We start from the raw sequence: 22,022 nt of genomic DNA on the forward strand, positions 1-22,022 counted from the left end.
GAGTTTGGCTGCTACAACGAGGGCGGGGCTGAAGGAGCTAAGAGGCCCGCAGGGAAATTGAGTCCTGGTTAGGCTGGCTTGCAAGAAATCTTGGGGTGAAAATGGAGGAGGGAAGCTGGTGGGACAAGTGTGGGACTTGCTCCTGACTGTTAATGGTGCCATAGATGGGTCGGGTCCTACCCTCCCCCCCGCTGTTTGGGGCTTAACATGGCCCCTTAGGGTGGCCCCTGGATTCTAGTTACCAGGAGATTTCGAGGCTGCCCAATTGATCCCACACACTCCCGGTACCCAACAATAGGGTTTAGGGAGATGATGGGAATTTCAGAATAGAATGCTGTGTGGCCAGTGTAAATGAATGGAAAATTCTAAGGCCTGGCTACCGGAAATGTGGTCCGAGGACAACAGCACTGACATCACCTAGGAGCTTGTTTGTCAGAATTGCAAAATCTCGCCTCTAGCCCAAATCTCTGGAATCGAAATCTGCATTTTAACAAGATCCCCAGGGGATTCCTATGCATATGAAAGTGTGAGAAAGTTCTGTCCTAAGGTTAAGTGAGCAGGGAAATTAACTATAAATTGGGTAGAAAGAGCAAGTTACGGAACAGAGTGTATGTACGATGTGTTCTAAATAATTTTAGGCATATGTCACAGAAGCATGCACCAAAATGTTAAGATTATTTGCGGCGTTTTTTTTCTTCTTTAGTGCCCTATTTAGCAAATAAAAATACAGAACAATCCTTTGTTTATCTGAAATTTAAATTTAATTCAGCTCCTGTACTGTAACTGGAAACCCTCCTTCAGAGTTTTCCCGTTTCTTCCCAGTCGACTACAATGGACATGTGTATTGCTTTTGAAATTAGGCGGAAAAATGTAAAACTAACATAAGCCTGTGTAACTCGTAACTGTGATTACTCTCTTCTTTAAAGTGGAGGTGTGCACGTGCTTATCCTCGATGGAAACTATTGTAGACATTCCGAGTTAAGGACAATTAAGTCCTAAGTGATAAATTATCAGTAGCCATAACTTTATGCGGTGTTGCACAATGCATCAGAAGACCTGATTTGAAGGCGGAGCTCAACTGCCTTGGGGCTAATAACCTTAAGCAGGGCACTTAATCTCTCCTAGTTTAATTACTTTTTTTTTTCTTCATATGGGATACGAGAACCTGCCCTACTGGCAGTGGAGTAAGGGTCACTCACAGGAACGCGCTTCGTTGAACCCTACAGCACTGTACGTCTTTATTGTTTATACCGTAAGTTAAATAATAAGCAATAGCAGGGGTGTTAGACTGTGGAATCCTGGGGCTTCTCCCCTACGGTGAGAAGAAATACTTCAGGAAATCTCTACCATTTCACAAGGCCCCAGGACTCCTCACACCACGCTCATCCCCTGTCTTTACACAAGTAAATCTGCCCTGGAAGTTTCCGGTTAGCTCCTTGCCCCACCCCTCCCAAAATTCCAAGTTGTGGAATTCTTTAATCCTCGGGGCTCTAGGACCACTCCGGGTGGTTCACTTTGGCCGACTCCTGGTTGGGCGGGTTGTAAACTACGTTCCTGCGGCATCATTGGCTTGAGAGGTGCCTGAGGGACAGCACTGTAAGCCAATGGGAGTCTGTACACGGTGTAAGACCCACTCCTGCCCGGGATTTGGGTTTAACTCTTTAGAGGTGGGTTCGCGGTGCGTGGGAAAGTTGCAGATAGTAAACCTGCCACGTCTGCTCGGAAGGGAGTCATGAACTTGCTAGAGGCCGTTGTCCTTAAGTCATCGACTACGTGCATTCTTAACCCTTTGAGGTCCGGGGTCCTTTCTCTGTTTTTGTAGGAACTGCTTCCCTGCTCCAGCAACATGAGGCTTTTTTTGTGGAACTCCGTCCTGACGCTGTTAGTCACTTCTCTGAGCGGGGCTCTGATCCCCGAACCAGAAGTGAAGATTGAAGTGCTCCAGAAGCCGTTCATCTGCCATCGCAAGACCAAAGGGGGGGATTTGATGCTGGTCCACTATGAAGGCTACTTAGAAAAGGATGGCTCTTTATTTCACTCCACGTAAGTAATTATTCCCCGCAGGAAAAGCAGCGAAGAACCCACCCATCCATGCCTGCTTAACGGCAGGAAAGGCAGCGTGTACCAAGTTTTACCACTCTTAAAAAAAAAAAACCCAAAACTGAAATATCTTATTTTCTTCTTTGGGGAAAGGAAATTGTTTGAAACCAATCTTCTATAAGGAGACTTTTTAAGGTCTTACTGGAAACATGTAGTCAAGATAAAGCTGTTCATTTTTTATTGTAAAAATTCGACCTAGAATCTCTGAAATACTGCAGAAGATTTTGGGGTATAATAAAATGATAAATTTTAAAAAGCTTAACGGAATTCTGCTTCTCAAACTTCACTCCTGAGGGAAAATGACTCAGATCCATTTTTAATTTGGTGTCAGTGAAATTGACTTAAAACTTTTCAGAGCTACTTCATGAGCGGGATACACAATCATTTATTTGCCTGTTGTAGGATATGTTAATGCTAATTCTCTGACCTATTTAACTTTTTTGTTCTGACATATGACATGGCACAGGACCATGATTTATTTCATCATTTGTCTCTTTTTAGAAATTCAAGGACTTAATTGATGCGTATGGGTGTAGTCATGGATGATTAATCCTTTACCTACAGTGAAGAATTTTCAGGTGGTTACACTATCATTATTTCTGTACTATAAACAAATTGCAACATATAAAACTTTCACAAGTGTAATAATTTCCAATCAGGCATTGATTCTACTTACTGCACTCCAAAAGTATTGATTTGAACATTTCCTTTATGTTAGGCCCTGTGCTTGATACTGGGGTGACTAAAAAACTTTGGCATCTTTCCATCACGGTCCATTCATTTATCTCTCTGTCTATCAAACCTGGATGTTCAGATCTGGCCTGTTTCGAAGTTTCAGATAAGTGATTGCCTCTCTTTTCTGAGCTCTGTTAGCCCTTGTAAAAGGTTCTAAAATGACATCTTGCCATAGAATTCTCCGCAACTCTTGTCTTCTTATGTCAAGGCCATTGCACAGTGGATGTCAAAGAGTAATTATGATTTTCATTTTAAATTTCCAGTTATGTTCTTATTTTCAGTCTGATCTGTTTTAGATCCACACCGATTTCTTTCAGGACTCAGAACCGGAAGCCCATGTGGACTGCAATGTCAGTCACGGGCATCATTGAGCAGTTTGCTGCTAAAGTCTGGTCATTGATGAGGGGACGGTTGTCACGCAGCCTCCATGTAAATGGTCAGGAACCGCCCTGAGAATGATGAAGAAGTACCATAAAGTGGTCATTTTATAAAGAATGTTTGCCATTTCTAGACCCATAGCCTACGAGCTAAATAAGTAAAGGTTTAAACCCTTTAGCCATGACAAGAAATGTGCCAAAACTATAGTTGGTGCTGGGTGGTAGATTGTTTCTTTCCTTGTCATTTTTTCTACTCTTCCCAGATTTTCTACAGTGGGCATTTTCTTACTTGGATCATGGGGAGAAATTAAGGAAAAAAGGAAGTAATGGCCTTTACCTAGACTTAGTGACCATGGACCCATGAAGCCTAGGAGACTGGCTTCCCTTTCTCGCCTGCAAGATACTCTTGTACAGAGCACTTTCCATGTTGTACCAAAAGGGGGCTGAGTCTCAGACACTACCTGGCCCTCAAGGCCTCCAGCAGCTCCACAGGTGGGTTTTCTTGGGCTGGCCTCGCTTCAACTCTTGAGCCAGGACATCCTGACCATTCTCTTCTTCTTGAGTCCTTGAGGGGCCACCCCTTCAGGCTTTCCTGCATAACCCTGCAGTAGACCCCTGCAGAGAGAATGGGGCCAGGGTCTGGGTGGGGGTAAAGGGCAAAAGGGCAGGCTTTCCCAGCCAGCAAAGCCATCAGCAGGCTGTATGTAAGGAAGTTTGTAGACAGGCCAGAAGACGCTATGCTCCCGACTCTCATGGTATCCATGTGGGCATGGACACGTGTGTGGGTCATAAATTCTTTTTAGTCTCTCAGCCTCCTTCTGAAACTTGCCCACTCGTAACTAGTTTTCTCCTTCTTCTACACCCAGTAGCCTTGCTGGGACAGCATCCCTTTAGGGTTAAGACCTTGAACTTTGTAGTTAGGTCAAACACTAGCACACTTAACCTCAGTTTCCTCATCTGTACAATAGGGGGTAATGGCACTTACCTCATACGATGATTGTTAGAGTTGAAAGAGGCAAAACAGTTGGGGTAATACCTGGTATATGGTAAATGCTCAAGTAACTGTTGACTGTTTTTATTATTATGCCCTTTGCACTTCTCTAGCCGAGTCATCAGTGTGAAATTTGCATCAAGAAATATGGACAGTGAATTGAATTACACTATAAAGTTGGTTTGGTTTTGTGTGTGTGTGTGTGTGTGTGTGTAGCTGTTTTTGTTAATTTCCAAATTTAAGCACTATAGGTGGGGGAAAATGCACCACGGCAATAAAAAAAAGTTACTAAAATGTTCTAATGTGTTTTCTTTCTATCGTAGTCACAAACATAACAATGGCCAGCCCATTTGGTTTACCCTGGGCATCCTGGAGGCTCTCAAAGGCTGGGACCAGGGCCTGAAGGGAATGTGTGTGGGAGAGAAGAGGAAGCTCATCGTCCCTCCTGCCCTGGGCTACGGAAAAGAAGGGAAAGGTAATGACACTTCCACAGTTTTCTGTAGCGCTGGCGTGCTTTTCCAAACGAGGAGCAGCAGTTAGTGTAACTACTGTGTATTTCCCCCGCCCCCAGAAGTAAATTCAGGACTTGTATTTCTTTGGAAAATATAATTATGTCTTGATTGTCATTTGAAATGGCCAATTAAAGCCATAATATCTAAATGGTGTACTGAGCTAACAATGAAAAAGGTCCTGGAAACTTCAACTCAGTTATTAACATTGTTCACCAATACGATAGCTTCTTTTCTGTGTGTGTGTGCGCGTGCACACGCACGCTACAGTATGCATAACATATTTACCATTTAAGCACTTTGAGGTGTGCCGTTCAGTGTATTAAGTCCATTCACATGTTATGCTAACATCACTGCTCTCCATCTCCAGAACTTTCTCGTCCTCCCCAACTGAAATTCTCCTATTTTCACGATGCAAAAAGAGAGATTACTCAGCATAAGTATTTTGATGAGTTGCAGTTTTGAAATATAGATGATTAAGGCATGACCTGCAGTTATGGGTATGAGCTGTGTGTGACACTCAACTGAAGCTTCCACAAGAAAGCTTACACAGTTTTTGATAATTTAACGTAAAACAATAATGGAATGACTTGAAATGAGTTTAGGTCAGGGGTGTCAAACTCGTTTTCACTGGGGGTGGGGGGGCCACATCAGCCTCATGATTGCCTTCAAAGGGTGGAATGTAATTTTAGGACTGTGTAAATGTAACTACTCCTTAACTTTAAGGAGTTGCAATTACATGCGGCCCTTACATTCGCAAGGCTGATGTGGCCCCTGGTGAAAATGCGTTTGACATCCCTGGTTTAGGAGAACAGAAGCGGGGGGGGGGGGGGGGGGGGGGGGGGCGGGGCGGCAGGGGAGCTGATCCAGGGAGCCCGGTGCTGTTTGCTCCAGGGCAGGCGGGTAGACCTGCTGTCTGAGTGGGAACCTGTTTGGCCTCCTGAAGGGCTATTTCCCAGAGTCCAGAAGCCTAGGCATGGGCAGGTATCCCATGATGCTTTATTGTAACCTAACCTAAAGGAATAACCAGGTGTAGGAAGAAAGTTTTGTGAATAGAGACGTCCATTACCATGTTGTTTCTCATGGCAAGAAAATAAAAGTAAAAAAAATAAAAATTGGAACCAACTTAAGTGTGTAAGGAGAAGGGTTTGTTTAGCAAGATAAAATATGGCCCAGTTACTTAAAAATGGCATTTCAAAGATTTAAATAATTATATCCAAAATATGTATGCTATAATATTATATATAAAATTAGAAAATAAAGATACAACATAGATTATATTATGATAGTAAGTATTAGAAAAAAGTAATACACAAAGTGAGTCACAAAGAAATAAATAAAAATGTTAACAATGGGGCTGGGAGTTATTTTTATTTCTGGTTCTGTCACTTCCAAAATCTCTGCAATGGGCACATATTACCTACATGATGAAGAGAAAAAAGTTCTAAGTAGTCGTGAGAACCAGACGAAGGAGCGCTCTGATGTGGTGGGAATATGGACTTCACAGCATCCCCAGGTCTAAACCATTTACCAAGTGGGAGCCCTAGCCCCAGTTTCCTGGGAAGAAAATAATAGGTCTCATACAAGAAGCATCGTGTGCTCTAAAATGGAACTGGAACTTGCTGTATAAACCTTACGCATAGAATGGGATTTACTAACCAAACTCATTCCTTCTTTTTCACGATCATTCCCTTTAGAGAACCAAGTGTGTAGAAAGTGTTCTCTGACTCTCCAATGTATCCTCTCACCTTCCTGTGTCTTTATGGTCCCGCCTTTAAGATTTAAACATGTAGCATTAGTCCATTAGTCCCTACAGTGTTTGCCCCACTGCATGGAGCTGCATGTTCCTTCATAACCAGTAGGGATCCAAACCCGAGTCGTTTCCTTCAAACTGCGCACCGTGGAACTAATTCTGCTAATATGTAACGCTAATTTTGTAGTCCTGTAGTGCCTCGTTTGCATGCCACCTTTGGAAAGGGACCAGTTCTCTCGGCGACCTCGTGCATGCCCCCCCCGCCCGTCTAGGTCGGGAATGGCAGCGCCAGAGACATAGCGTAAGTCTTCTGTCCTCAGCACTGACACGTGCCCTTTCCTGGAACTCTGTGGGATGGGGAGACTGAGGAATGCTGGGAATGTTTACCTAGAGCTGTACCTTAAACAGAGTTATAAGGAGACAGGTAAAAAAAAATGTCTATATTTGTCAGAAATAAAAATTTTTTTAAAGGTCTCTGGGGATTTAAAAATGCTCTTTTCACTTTAAAAATTTTTTATCTCCCTTCTCAGGAATGTGTTTTAATTTCTCCCCTTTTCTGAAATTTTCTTTCACATCTGTATAATGTCCTGTATCAGAGCAGGTGCTTTCCAACTTTCTGGAGTTGTTGACCCTTTCTGAATTGTTTTTAAAGCCTACAAGAGAATTCTATCTTAGCAACATAGATTGAGAGCTTACCATTGATCAAGTATCATGCTAAGTGCTTTGTACGGACTCACCTTCCTTCATCTTCCCAGCAGACAGACTCCGGAGGTGGGCGGGACTGCCGTTAGTGTTTTGCAGACTGGGAAACTGAGGCCTAGAGATGGGCAGACGTGAGCTGCAGACCTAGACAGGGTGACGCCAGAGCCCGCTCAGCCGGCAGCCGCCTCCAGGGGTGGAGGTGGCAGTGTTTCCGTCGAGACTTTCTGACCCAAGTTAGCAAACCACTGGTAGTAACTCTGAAACAGCTAGAGCACTTGGAGTCATTCTTGACTTAAGTATATTTGAAATGTCAACACCCAGGCCATTAGGCGTGTGTGTTTGTGTGTAAAACAATCTTCTAACTGCAAAGATAAAACCAGACTGCTTTTGATCTGTTAGTTGGGATTATTCCTTCTTTATTCTACTTTTTGAGTAAAATATGATTGTAAGTAATTTCCATTACATGTGATAATCTTAGGAGGGCTCTTCATTTCATTCAATGAAAAGAATAATTTGTCCAATACCGTAAGTTTTCTATCATCACAACTTTGGGATCTTTTTGATAAAACTGCACCCCCCTCTCCCTTCATGTTAGGTAAGATACCGCCAGAGAGCACACTGATATTTAACATCGATCTCCTGGAGATTCGAAATGGACCGAGGTCCCACGAATCATTCCAAGAAATGGATCTTAACGACGACTGGAGACTCTCCAAAGATGAGGTGGGCGCCCCCTCCTCTACTCGGTCTTTCTTCCCTTCTTTCAGTTCGCTTTTCGAGAAACGTGTTTTTAAAGGAAATGTATTTTTAACTTGAATAAAATGTTATTTCTAAATCTTCTTAAAATGCCTATGGTATGAAAATGGACTTTTTCCTAGGATATCATTGTTTTGGAGAGAACTATATTGAGACGGAAAAACACACCATTTAGTCTTTCGCTTTTTTTCTCTCCCTAGTGTTTAAGGTTGCCCTGAGTTGTTTTGTTTTTTTAAGATTTTATTTATTTATTTTTAGAGAGAGGGGAAGGGAGGGAGAAAGAGAGGGAGAGAAACATTGATGTGAGAGAGAAACACCGATGGGTTGCCTCTTCTTGGCGCCCCATCTGAGGACCGAACCCAAAATCCAGGCATGTGCCCTGACCAGGAATCGAACCGGCGACCTTAGCTTTGTAAGGTGATGCCGAGCAACTGAGCCACACTGGGCAGGACTGTGCTGAATTTTTGAAAGCGTTCCCATTTTGGAATTACTGTATCAGAAACATAGGATATCTTGAGAAATATCTCCCGTGGACAGTTTTTGTTTAAACCTGTGTAGACTGGCTGTTAAATGCATTTTGTAGTGATTTCCTAACACTTAGCAGCAAGCAACTCACGTGCTCTGTTTTGTTCAGATTAGCCCCGGGGGTTTTCCACCACAGGAGACCTTTCCCAGCCCCTCAAAGTCCTGGTGTTTGAGGAAGGGAAAGGAAGAAATCTTCTTCCCATCCTTTATTTGGGCTTTCCCAGCCACAGCTACACATACCCGTCTTAGTCTCGCTGCTATGGGGAAAGAAGTGAGGGCAGATATTTATCCCTTTAAAAAAAAAAAGCTACCTATGCTCTCCTTTACGGCTGGGGTGGTCAGAAATCAAGTTGGTTTTTATGCTTTGATCAGTTTGATTTTAGTGGCCAGCCAATGATGAAGTCTCAAATAGGCTACAATGTTGTGAACCACTGGGGCACGATCCACAGCTACTAAATTTACAACACCTCATACTGTTCCCAGTCATGGGACATTTTTTGATCCAAGATAAATTGTTAATTTTCTTTCATTAGAAAATATCGAGTATACGATACTATTCACACGGTTCAAAAGATCGATCCAATTTAAAAAAGGTGTTTACCAAGAAGTCTTTCTCCCATCCACGTCTTCTACTGTGTGATCCACCCCTTGTTGGATCCAGTTTTATTAGTTTATAATGCATCCTTCTAGTATTTCCTTACGTAGATTCCACCAAACAGGAATACATGCTCAATTGTCCCCTTTCTTACACAAAAACTAGTATATTATACATAAAACCTGGCATTTTGCTTTATTCACACAATAACCTTGGAGATACAGTCTACATTAATTTACAGAACTTCATCGTGTCTTTTTTAATTTAAATTTTGAGTTACTAATTTTTTTTTTCAGAGAGAGAGGATGGGGGATAGAAAGAAAGAACATCAGTTTGTTTTTCCATTTATTTATGCATCTGTTTGTTGCTTCCTGCATGTGCCCTGGCTGGGGTATTGAACCCCCACTGTGGTGTGCGGAAACCCCCACCGCGGTGTGTGGAAACCCCCACCGTGGTGTGTGGAAACGACACTCTAACTCACCAGCTGTGTGGCCGGCCAGGGCAGACCTTCACCGGTTTTCCTTTTACAACTGCATTAAATCACCTTGACCTTAAAAATAAATATACACTATATGTTTACCCGTTGGTGGTAGGAGGAGGCAAGAGGATTTGAAATTGCTGACCTACCCCTGGCTGGTGTAGCTCAGTGGATTGAGCGCGGGCTGTGAACCAAAGCATCACAGGTTTGCTCCCCAGTCAGGGCACATGCCTGGGTTGCAGGCCATGGCCCCCAGCAACCGCACATTGATGTTTCTCTCTCTTTCTCTTTCTCCCTCCCTTCCCTCTCTAAAAATAAATAAATAAAAACTAAAAAAAAAAAGAAATTGCTGATCTAACAAAAGGAATGATAGGAATATGATTAAAAATTAAAGTGCAGGTTGTATATTCCATTATAGTGAAGCGGGTGTTTAACTGGGAACAGTATTTTGTTCTATTTTTAAATACCTGCACAGAAGTTGGAAACTTCAGTCTGCGCACCACTCCTCGGGCTGGGTTTTGCTGTAATTTCTGAGATCGGAAGGTCATGGGACGTGGTCACAGGCAGGCAGGTCCCCAGCATGCACTGTTCCTAGACACTAATTTAAATTGAAAACGCCACCATGGAATCGGATTTTAGGGCAGATGTCTGGAATTCTGACCCTTGTTAGGAAATGCGATGTGGATAAGTGAATGCACTGAGACGCTGCCTTTCAAACGCTTGGCTTGATGTAGACGCAGGTCGAGAACAGGTCGTGTGTGCTTTGAAAATTGGGTGTTTTTCAGATGATGGAAGGCTGATCGTTGCCACTGGGCAATATTCTGTGTCTCTACTGTAATGATACAGCAGGAGTTTTTGAGGGAAAAAAAAGTCTTCGTGATTCTTTTACTGCCATTAGAAATGTACCCTACAGGCGCTGTTCAGTAGTTGTTATGCATCATGCAGGGAGCTACCAGTCCAGCCTGTGATACTGATTGGCTCCATGTGGGTGTCTGATGAATTAGAATTATTAACCAGGCCTGTTATTTTGTAGGTTAAAGTGTATTTAAAGAAGGAGTTCGAAAAGCATGGTGCGGTGGTGAACGACAGTCATCACGATGTCCTGGTGGAGGATATTTTTGATAAAGAAGATGAAGACAAAGATGGATTTATATCTGCCAGAGAGTTCACATATAAACACGATGAGTTATAGAGCGATATCTGCTCATTTTATATAGCATCCACCATTAAAGAGGGGCCAACCGTCTTTAAAGAAAGTCTTATTTTTTATCGTTGTTTTGTTCTGTTCTTTGTTGTTTTTTGTTGTTGTTATTTTTATGTATTTTTCTGAATGTTATTTAAAGAACCCCTTGGATGTCTAAGTACCCATTTCTTTCTGGTAAATTTTGGGGAAGAAAAAAAATGTACTTGTCTTTGACTAAGAAGAATTCTGGACCAATGTCTCCCTTCACATATGAAGTCTTGTGTGCTACGTGCAATTTTAAACTATCACAACCGGGGCCCTGCCCAACACAAGTGCGAGTGCAGCCTAAAGCAGCAGCACCCTCGGTGTCTGCTCCCCTGGTTTCCTCTGAGTTAGACGCTGACGTTTGCCAAGCCCTTTGCGGCCGCCCAGAGCTTGCTGTTTCCATGGCATCATGGAACAGCGTGTCTGCACCTGCCTTTGCGTTTCTGCCTGGACCAACAGGAACATGATGGTTGAACTCGACTTGTTAACTGCTTTGCTGAGGAGATGTGCGATGCTGAAGCTTTGAACCAAGTTAACAGCTTACAACTGTGCATGCATCGAACGTCCCGCCTAGGGCTGAAGCTGTACAGGGTGCGGCAGAAGCAGGCTTACAGTTGTTTGTATGGGAAGTAATATGATAATTAACACATAATAATACGAGGATGGTCTCTGTGTTTCGCGTATTCACAACTGTAAACCCACTTTGCCTCCACCCTGCGGGAGGTTTGGTTCCTGATTGCTCCTGACTTTTCATGGTAAATAGAACCAATTGTTTATGTGTGTTTCTTAATGAAATGTGTCAAAATATTGTAGTCAAGGTAGAAAGTTGTATTTAGTCAGTGCTTACCTTTTAAGGCTCACAGATTACCCTTCCTGGTGTTTAATCAATAGTCTATAACTCGTGCGTTATCCTATAACAGCACTGTGTCTCGATTAGTTAGCCAGTTAAAATTTCCCTGTTACTGTCCCATCAGAAAAAAGGCAGACCCACAGCAGCTGCTATTGAATAAGGTCTATCCTGGGTCAAAAATGTGATGATTTTATTATGTCTTCTTCAGTTGGCTTTTATCCTTAAGAACTTTAAAAAGTGTCCAAATCCCCATTTACTAAGAATAGTCTTTTATCCTTTACAAAGTGATCACAGATACATCATTGGCTTGAATTCTCATTTACCTGAAGCCCATGAGAAAAGCTGACAGGTCTTCATGAACCTATTTTGTAGATGAGCAAATTGTCACTTGAAGAGATCAATTGTTGTGACTCAGGTCAACAACTAACTTGCCAAACCATATTTCAGTCCCCAAGTTCGTTATCGCTCTACTACCCTCTACTATTGAAAAGCAAACATTGCATTCACTGGGTCTAATTCTCTCTTCAGTTTGCTTTCCTCTCTTTTTTGTCTTTGGGTCCTTATCCTTTGAAGATGCTTTACTGGCTATTTCTGGTGCCTTAGAGTGCTCCCCTTGACCCAAACCTGGCTCTGGTGTTGCTGAATAATCTTGGGGCAGCGAAGAACTGCCTTATTAAGCCCGGGTGTGATATGAAGTTCCCGGTGTGTGTCTTAGTCTTTTCATTGCTGCTTAGCTCTAGATTTTTTTTTGTTTTTTTCTTTAAAGAATCATGAACAACTCTTACGTCATACATAGATAGACTTTCAGTGATTATATATTGTTTTCCTCGATAACACCTTTCTCTGATTAAATCAACTATAGCTAGAAAACTCTTAAAATCACTGCCATTTTCCTCAACCTGGAGGAGCTGGAAGTCGCACTACAGAAAGCCTCATGGGGCAGGAGGAGGGGAAAGGAAGTGAGTAGCTTGTCATGTGGTGCTACTTTGTAGAAACATCACTGGCGGTGCTCTCTATGGCAGAGCAAGGAAAGTCAAAAGAATTTTGATCGTTCAGGCAGCACATTTCTTTATCTGGGGTGACTCTGTATCAATTCCCACAGAAACATTTAGACACAAGTGTGAAATGGAAACATGTAAGTGGCAGCAGTTGCCTTGAAGTCTGCTGTCTTTGTGGCTCGGTTGTCTCTCTGCACCTTTTCATCTGTGGGAGTAATCAGGCACAAGCCGGGACTCCACTTGTACATACTTTGACTCATTAATACTGCTAGGTGTGTCATCCACATTTACAGTGCCATGTTATGGTGTTCTTTTCAAAATAAAGTATATTTGGGAAATAATTGGTTGCGTGAAAAATTCTTTGCTGATTTCTTCTGCCCTTTATTGATTTTCTTGACTGGTTTTCTAGGTTTTATATCAAAACCAAGGGAGGGAGATGGATAGGTAGTTTGGGGAGGGGTAGAGTGACATTTTGAATGTGCCCGATTATCTACTCTGTTCAGATACATTTGTAAGGAAAGCTGTGATTTGGTTTAAAGTGTTTTGGAATAAATAAGCATTAAACCTTTGGCGTTGAGGCAATAGTTAATAGTGAATTTGGGTACTGGAGATACTGTTTGTGGGCTTTTGTTTGTTTTTCCATGGTAGTTATCACTTTTGCTTTGGCTTGGGATTTTATCGTGTGTCATGAGTGGGTATTATGATGATTAATGCCTACCGAGTGAATTAGTGCCATAAAATACTCTATGTAATTAAATAAAATGCTGGGGTGCTATAAAAATAACAAGAAAATGATTTCTGTTTCAGGTGGGTGATTAGCTATTTGAAACTTTCCTTGAGGAAATGAAGTTTTATTCCTCCTCTTATTCGTGATGCAGGATATTGCTTACCTCCGTAAGGCTATTTAGATACCAGCATGCTATCTCCTCACTGAACTGAGTGCATGGGTGACTGCTCAGTGTCTGGAAATTGCAAGAGGAGAAAAAAGAACTTGGTGCAATGTTATGGGAAAAACACATTTCTCACCTTTTTGTTAAAAAAGTGAAGTGTCATGTATTAATAACTCTACTAGAACAGAAAAAGGATCGTCTGGCTTTCCCAAATTATTCTATGTGTTTTTTTTTTTTAAAGATTTTATTTATTTATTTTTAGAGAGGGAAGGGAGGGGGGGAGAGAGAGAGAAACATCAATGTGCGGTTGCTGGGGGTTCTGGCCTGCAACCCAGGAATGTACCCTGGCTGGGAATCGAACCTGGGACACTTTAGTTCCCAGCCTGTGCTCAATCCACTGAGCTACGCCAGCCAGGGCTATTTTATTTTTTCAGAATTACTTAGAGCCCACTTCTTTAGAAGACTACATAGTCAAGAGATTTTGGAAAAAATAATAGTTTTCTTCTTTCCAAAGATTATATATGTGTGTGCATGTACATTTGTGTGTATATACATATGTGGTGTACTATATATTGTGTATAAACTATATATTGTGTGTATTTAAAGTTTTCTACTGAAGATAGTTATTGAAATGCTCTCTCTAGTACATGATTTCCCCTCCGAAAACTTGAAGCTAACAATAGTGTGACATTGTTCTACTTACGGTGTAAGTCCTAGAGGAGAACATAGGGAGGAACATCTCAGACATTCCACGCAGCAATATTTTCACCGATATGTCCCCTAGGGCAAGGGACATAAACAAAAGAATAAACAAATGGGACTTCAACAAAATAAAAAGCTTCTGTGTGGCTAAAGAAAACATCAGCAAAATGAAAAGGGAACCAACCATATGGGAAAATATATTTGCAAATCATACCTCAGACAAGGGTTTGATCTCCAAAATATATAAAGAACTCACACAACTCCACTCCAGGAAGACAAAAAAAAAAAACAATTAAAAAATGGGCAAAGGACCTGAACAGACACTTCTCCAAGGGAGACATATAAAGGGTCCAGAGACATATGAAAGGATGTTCAGCATCACTAGCCATCAGAGAGATGCAAATTAAAACCACAGTGAGATACCACTTCACACCAGTCAGAATGACCATCATAAACAAATCAACAAACAAGTGCTGACGAGGCTGTGGAGAAAAGGGAACCCTAGTGCACTGTTGGTGGGAATGCAGACTGGTGCAGCCACTGTGGAAAACAGTATGGAATTTCCTTAGAAAGCTAAAAATGGAACTGCCTTTTGACTTGGCAATTCCACTGCTGGGATTATACCCTAAGAATCCTGAAACACCAATTCAAAAGAACCTATGCACCTCAATGTTCATAGCAGCACAATTTATAATAGCCAAGTATTGGAAACAACCTAAGTGCCCATCAGTAAATGAGTGGATCAAAAAACTATGGTACGTTTACACAATGAAATACTACACAGCAGAAAGAAAGGAGCTCCATTCTTTGCAACAGCGTGGATGGAACTGGAGAGCATCATGCTAAGTGAAATAAGCCAGGCAGTGAAAGACAAATACCGTATGATCTCACCTATAAGTGGAACCTAATGAACAAAACAAACAAGTAAGCAAAATATAACCAGAGACACTGAAATAAAGAACAAACTGACAATAACTAGAGGGGAGGTGGGAGGGGATAAAGGGGGAAGGGAGGAAGGGTCATCAAGGAACAGGTATAAAGGACCCATGGACAAAGCCAAAGGGGGGGGGGTAGGATCAAGGGTGGGAGGTGTGGATGAGTGGGATAGGTGGGAATTGGTGGGGAAAAAAAACCAAAATGAGGTCATGGATGTTTAATTACACTTACTGTGATGATCATTTGGTAGTATATACAAACATCAAATCACTATGTTGTATACCTGAAACTAATATAACATGTTAATTATACCTAAATAAAAAGGAATTAACTAGAAATTTATTAAAGTACCTAATGTAATAGAAATTAGGGGGATGTATGAAGAAATACAGTTCTGACATTTTTTAGATCTGTCAGGACCTAAAACTTCATGGTTTCCTCATTAAGTCTGTCTTCGTATTAGTGCTTGTAAATAAACCCAGAAATGTTTCCATAGTGCTTTTCCCCTGACACAGGGGACTAGAGGGAGTTTTTATGAGGATCTCTGCATGACAATGCAGAAAAGCTGAAATTACCACACCTTATTCTCCACCCCCTTTTTCTCTGGAAAAAGAAAAATCTTTGCCTCCGTCTGTGGAAAAAAAAACCCCAGAAAATCTGGTATACTTTTATTTATTACCTCTTAAATCTCTGAACATGGCTAGATGGAGTATAAGTGACTGTAATAATTGCAGGCTATTTTAGGCGATTTTTTCCTCTTGCAAGGCAGCTCACAGAAACCTTGTAATTTACTCACACCTACACCTCATGTGGTTGATTGAGACCGGTGATAAAAATCTTTATTGATATTTCTTGAGGTTCTCCATATTTGTTTGGCTCTTCTTTCCCCTGTCTCTATTTGTGAGGCGTCAGTAGCAGCACGGTCTGTCTCCTGTATACGAAGCAGAGGCAAAGTGTATTGCTGCTGCTAAATACATGTTAATGACACAACCAGCGTCTTCCTGCTGATCTTGGGGAAAGCAGATGCCTCTCTGTTCTCACGTGGTCCCAGCTGCCGGCCCGAGGCCCTGTGGTCGGTCATATAGAGAGAGACTCGGCACTAGGCTTCAAAGGTTTCAGGCCCAGTGGGTAGCCTGGCAGGCTCCCAGGCCGGTGCTCCATGCTGCCGCCAGTGGAGGGGCGTTGGTGTGCAGGTATCATCATCTACATGAAAAGTGACACATTATGGCCATAGGAAGGCATAGAACTGCATCTGTTTTCCAGCAGTGACTTACTGAGTGCCCTCACACGAGGTCTGGCTCTCAGACTTCAATGTGCAAGAGAATCAACTAGGGGCTTCAGGCCAAGATGGAGGCATAGGTAGACACACTGTGCCTCCTCGCACAACCAACATAAGGACAACACATTTAAAAACAAAAAAACAGCCAGCATTGACAGAACATTGAACTGTATGGAAGTCCGACAACCAAGGAGTTAAAGAAAAAACACTCATCCAGACCTGTAGGAGGGGCGCAGACAGGCAGCTGGGTGGAGAGGACTGGCAGCAAGGCAGCGGCTGGTGGAGCAGGCGGTCCCACATTTGCAACGCAGATAAACCGGGAGGAACAACCGGGGAGTGAGACAGACCCCGAAACCCAGGGCCCCAGTAAGGGGCAATAAAGCCTCAAACCTCTGACTGAAAACACCTGTGGGGGTTGAGGCAGCAGCAGAAATTCCCAGCCTCATAGAAGAGTTCGTTGTAGAGACTCACAGGGTCCTAGAATGTACACAAGCCCACCCACCAGGAATCAGCACCAGAAGGGCCCGATTTGCTTGTGGGTAGTGGGGGAAGTGGCTGAAAACTGGCAGAGAGTGGAGCAAGCTTCATTGTTCTCTCTCGGGCCCCTTCCCCACATACACTGTCACAACAGAGGGAGTATGTTGCCCCACCCCGGTGAACACCTAAAGCTCTGCCCCTTACTATGTCACTGGTGCACGAAGACAAAACAGCCCAAATGAAGGAACAGATTAAAGCTCTAGAAAAAATACAACTAAGTGATGCAGAGATAGCCAATCTACCAGATGCACAGTTCAAAACACTGGTAATCAGGTTGCTCACAGAGTTGGTTGAGTATGGTCGCAAAATAGAGGAAAAATGAAAGCTGTGAAAGGTGAAATCAAGGAAAATGTACAGGGAACCAATAGTGACAGGAACCTCCAGGACATCTTTAAATGTTCCAATGTCCAAGTCATAGGGGTGCCAGGAGGAGAAGAGGAAGAGCAAGACATCGAAAACATATTTGAAAAAAAAATAATGAAGGAGAACTTCCCTAATCTGGCAAAGGAAATAGACTTCCAGGAATTCAGGAAGCTCAGAGTCTCAAAGAAGCTGGACCCAAGAAAGCACACACCAAGGCACATCATGACTACATTAGCCAAGATTAGAGATGAGGAGAGAATCTTAAAAGCAGCAAGAGAACAGGAGACAGTTGCCTACAAAGGAGTTCCCATCAGACTGTCAGCTGATTTCTCAAAAGGAACCTTGCAGGCAAGAAGGAACTGGAAAGAAGTATTCCAAGTCATGAAAGGCAAGGACCTACATCCAAGATTGCTCTATCCAGCAAAGCTATCATTTAGAATGGAAGGGCAGATAAAGTGCTTCTCAGATAAAGTCAAGTTAAAGGAGCTCATCATCACCAAGCCCTTATTATGTGAAATGTTAAAGGGACTTATCTAAGACAAAGAAGAAGATCAAAACTATGAACAGTAACATGACAACAAACTCACAACCATCAACAAGTGAATCTAAAAAACACAAAAACAAAAACAAATTAAGCAAATAACTGGAACAGGAACAGAATCACAGAAATGGAGATCACATGGAGGGTTATCAGCTGGGGAGGGGAAGGAGGACAGAATGGGAAGAAGGTACAGGGAATAAGTAGCATAAAATGTAGGTAGAAAAGAGACAGGGAGAGGTTACTAGTAGTACAGGAAATGGAGAAGCCAAAGAACATATATGACCCATGGACATGAACTAAAGAGGGGGAATACAGGTGGGAGGCGGTATGCAGGATGGAGGGGGGCAATGGGGGGGGAATGTGACAACTGTAATAACGTAATCAATGAAATATATATTAAAAAGAATCAACTAATAGCGTGACAAAATGCAGGTTTCCTGACCCCAGCCTCAGTGACTCTGAATTCAGTAGATCCTAGAACAAGTCATGAAGGAACATTTAATACCACTCAAACTCACTGGGCTACAGGTCCCTTGGTTGGATTCAATGCACAATGAAGTCCCTTTGTGCTCCAAGAGTATGTGCACCAAGGCTCTGTTCTATGGTATTATCTGCCCCAATTCCCTCAGCCCTCTCCTACTATCCATTTGCTCACGTGGCGACCCACAATCATTAGCATAACATTCAAAGGACAGGCAAGAAAGTCTCCTTTCCTTCCCTCCATCCACTCGGCTCTCCCTGGTGGCATCTACTGTTTCAGTTTCTAATATATCCCTCCCAAGATATTCTATGCATTTGCAAATAAGAGTACAGATGTGTATTTTTTTTCTTCCCACAAATGATAACACACACAATGTTTTACACATGGCTTCCATCTCCTGCTTAATATAGGTGGGATATCTCACCTATTAGTTCACTGAGCGCTCCCTCCTTTTTTAAACAGCTGGACAGCATTCCATTGTATTGTGCTGTAATTTATTTGAATAGCCCCTGCTTGACGGACGTTCACGTCCACTCTTTGCCAGCACAAATAGTACAGCAATGGATAACCTTGTACTCATATCATTTCACACCCATGTCGTATCTGTAGGATAAGTTCCAGTCGTGGAACCCTCCAAAGATCGTTATATGTATTTGTTATTTGGGGAGATGTTGTCAAAATTGCCCTCCATGGAGGTTATACAACTTTTGGATTTTGGCTAATCTGACAGGTGGAAAAGGCTACATTGTATTTGAAGGTAAGTGAGCTTGAACAACTTTTCATGTGCCTAAGTGGCACTGCGTTTGGTTTCCTGTGAACTTTCTCTTTACGGGACAGTCTTTTTTATTAATTCATAAACTGTAGAGTCTGTGTTTTGTTAACAGATAGATGGTCATGTCCAGACCAACGATGATGCCAGAGCACACCTGTACACGTACACACACGCGCGCGCACACACACACCCCTTTGTCCTCTGTGTTATTAACCCGGGGATGGAATCTGGGCTTTGTCACTTTTTATGTGACCTTGGGTGAGTTACTTCACCTCTCTGGGGCCCATTGCCCAAGTACCAGCACAGAATCTGGCATACCGACGCGGCACAGGATGGCATCTTAAAAACCAGGGAATTGGCTCGGGCATGTGCGTCAACAAAGTTCAGGACACGTTTCTCCACGGGGACATCTCGCTTAGGCACCAAGGCCGGCAGGTAGCAACCAAACGGCGGAGTCCTGGAGAGGCGCCCGCCCTGAGGAAGCGGGGCCTGGCTCTCTTAAAGCCCCGGTTTTCCCTTTAGTGACAGCTGCCACCCCGGCGGTGACCAAGAAATAAAAATCGAGCAAAGAGCCACTTTCTGCCGCGGGATCCGCCCTGTCGGCCACTCCTCCTGCCTCCAGGCGCTCTGCCTAACCGAGCCGAGGGCGGCGCTGCAGCCCGGGTGGCCCAGACACTACTGGCGCTGCGCGGCCCCCGGGTCCCGGGTGGGGGGAGGCGGGGTGGACCCCGCGGTCACGTGAGCCGGGCCCACTGAGAGCGGGGGCGGCGGGCCCCAGCGCCGGGAGTCTGAGGAGGGGGAAGCGCCCGACGGCCGCCTCCGCCCCTGCAGCTGCAGCCCCGGATGTCGCTGCAGTAGTCGCGCCCGCGGCGGCACCAGCACCCGCACCCTCGGCGGCGGCTGCAGCATCAGCACCGCAGAGCCGCTCCCTGAGCCCGCCACCCGGCAGGTGAGCCTCGGCCGGCAGGACCCGGAGCGCAAGGCGCCGGCAGCCGCTTCTCCCCGCAGATTTCACTGCCATCCGCCATCGCCGTCTCCTGCGCCTCGCGGCCCCCTGCGGTCCCTCCGAACCCGCGGGTAGCGCTCCCCGGGGCCCACTCCTGGCCGGTGCTGGCTGGGACAGCCTAGGGTCTCCGGGGGAACAGGGGATTGGTGGCCTCGAACCGGGGTTGGGGGTGACTGGGGTTTTTGGGCTGCGGGGGCGCAAAAGAGGGATGCCCCACCCTGGGCGCGAGGACGGCAGCCTGGTCGGAACCTGCCCTCAACGGTCCACACCCCAGCCCATCCATGCCCCCGTCTCCCTTTAACTCGCCTCAAACTCCCCGGGCTGCTTTCCCTGAGTTTCCTGTTCTTGATACCGAAGTTGCTGCCCCGCTGGGGTGTGTGCCTGTGCGCCCCCACCCTCGCCACCCCTTGGATCGCTCCCGGGGTTCGGCGATCGCCTGGGCGCGGGAGCGGGCCTGGCACCTTCCCCGGAGGTAACGCACCTGCCGCGCGGGTGGGCGCGCGCGCGCGAACATGGCTGCCTGGCGGGACCGCTGCCGGTGGCCCGTCTCTGTCCCCAAGTCCACCCGGTGCGCGGCCCCGAATCGGGTACCGGGGACCCCCTCCCCTTCAGGGCAAACGGGCGGGCTGCCGCTCTCCTCCACTCTGGCCGGGACTTGCCACAACTTGTCCACAAGCCACGCCCGGAGCGATTCTTAGGAGGTAGGGACGTGGAGGCAGATTAACGCGATGGCGCGGGGGGCCACTTATTGGTAAAAAGCTCCAAGGCGTTTCTGGAGGATTAGCCACCGCAGTTTGCCTTTGCGTCCTCGCTTCTCCTGGCTGTTGAGGCGTCGATTGTCTGGCGACCACACTGAGATGAGTGTAGTCTGCAAAGCAGGAGGCACCCCTGCCTTTGAACTTTAGAGAATGGACGATAAAGGTGAAAAATGTCCGCTAAACCCAAGTGCATCTAAGGGAGCTGTCGTTTGCTGAGACTCAAAACCGAGTCAGGGTTTTGAGTTAAATAACATGCGCTTTCTGAATCTGCGGTTTAACTCCGTCTTGCAAGTGTCTTGAATTAGGTGGTGGCAAGCTTCCCGGTAGGGTGCGCGTCTCCTGTGTTCCAAGCCTGAAGAGCTGATGCATCAGTCGCCGAGAAAACCTATGTTAATTCAATATGGCAGCATGAAAAATCAGGCCAGCCGGAAGCAGCGCGGCCCACGGCTAACACGAGCTGCCCCTGACTCAGGCCTCGGCGGCGAGGGAATTGGGGGGAGGGGGCGGGAAGCAAGGCTCTCCTGGGTGTTGCTGCAGCCAGCCCTGGGGGGCGGGGTAGGGAGTTATTTTTGTAGCAGGCTACATTTCAGGGTACTGTAGGGCTCTGGAAGGGTGAAGAGGGAAGTTTGGGGGGGCTGTCATTTATTTTCTGTAACTTAATCAAAAGCTTAATCAAAAGGCCCAATTAAAAACGCTCCGTGATTTTGATCTGATTTTCTCCAGGTTCCACTAAAGTGGGATTTTACGTGGCTGCTGACGTCTGTTGGATGCATAACTTCAGTGTTGTTTTGTCCTCACAGAACAACCGGCTCTTAAGAGAGATGGGTTTGTAATGTCAACATCCCCCGAGAACAGTACACCTGACAAATACCAGGTTCTTAGAGCAGGTTTTGTGGCAGGAGCCTCTGGAACACCATGACCGAGCTTGGAGGCACCGGGGGATGGGAGACTCTTGGAGGGTGACTCATGTTAGGATTTCTCTCTCTTCAACAACAGCCTTTCTTCCCCACCTCACTGCTGTCCTGCCACCCATCTTCTCACTCAGCGGGGGGGAGATGCATGAGGAGGCATTTGTTTGGGGGATAAGGGGACGGGAAGATTAGCACAAAGGTCAGGAATGGTGGTGCTGGAAGCAGGCTGCCAGCACCATGGTGTCAACT

General features: G+C 44.8%; 2 protein-coding genes and 1 long non-coding RNA gene across 4 annotated transcripts in view; 2 read left to right on the forward strand and 1 right to left on the reverse strand.

Moving 5' to 3' along the window:
* Positions 1–48: 48 nt before the first annotated feature.
* On the forward strand, positions 49–12,930 carry FKBP14 (FKBP prolyl isomerase 14). 2 transcript variants are annotated; one of them, XM_036010449.1, is made up of 7 exons: positions 49–284; positions 927–995; positions 1,155–1,230; positions 1,823–2,043; positions 4,527–4,678; positions 7,763–7,890; positions 10,555–12,930. In XM_036010449.1, exons 4-7 carry the CDS (start codon positions 1,847–1,849, stop codon positions 10,711–10,713), a joined length of 636 nt encoding a protein of 211 aa, XP_035866342.1. In that variant the 5' UTR covers positions 49–284; positions 927–995; positions 1,155–1,230; positions 1,823–1,846; the 3' UTR covers positions 10,714–12,930. The 2 variants fall into 2 exon arrangements, with proteins under 2 accessions (XP_035866342.1, XP_028381500.1); XM_028525699.2 differs by lacking the exons at positions 49–284; positions 927–995; positions 1,155–1,230 and having other exon boundaries at positions 1,644–2,043.
* LOC118497030 lies at positions 6,370–21,024 on the reverse strand. Its single transcript, XR_004899572.1, has 3 exons — positions 20,586–21,024; positions 13,488–13,559; positions 6,370–6,484 (listed from the first exon to the last, which is right to left on the reverse strand). It is a non-coding gene; the product is annotated as an uncharacterized LOC118497030 (long non-coding RNA).
* The window catches only part of SCRN1 (secernin 1), a 53,633-nt gene continuing 51,247 nt past the window's right edge, over positions 19,637–22,022 (forward strand). The window contains exons 1-2 of the mRNA XM_036010448.1: positions 19,637–19,964; positions 19,995–20,047. The gene's annotated coding sequence lies outside the window, so the exon portion shown is untranslated. The remainder of the gene's footprint in view (positions 19,965–19,994; positions 20,048–22,022) is intronic.

This window comes from Phyllostomus discolor, chromosome 10 (genome assembly GCF_004126475.2).
Source record: "Phyllostomus discolor isolate MPI-MPIP mPhyDis1 chromosome 10, mPhyDis1.pri.v3, whole genome shotgun sequence".
NCBI classification, from domain to species: Eukaryota; Metazoa; Chordata; class Mammalia; order Chiroptera; family Phyllostomidae; genus Phyllostomus; species Phyllostomus discolor.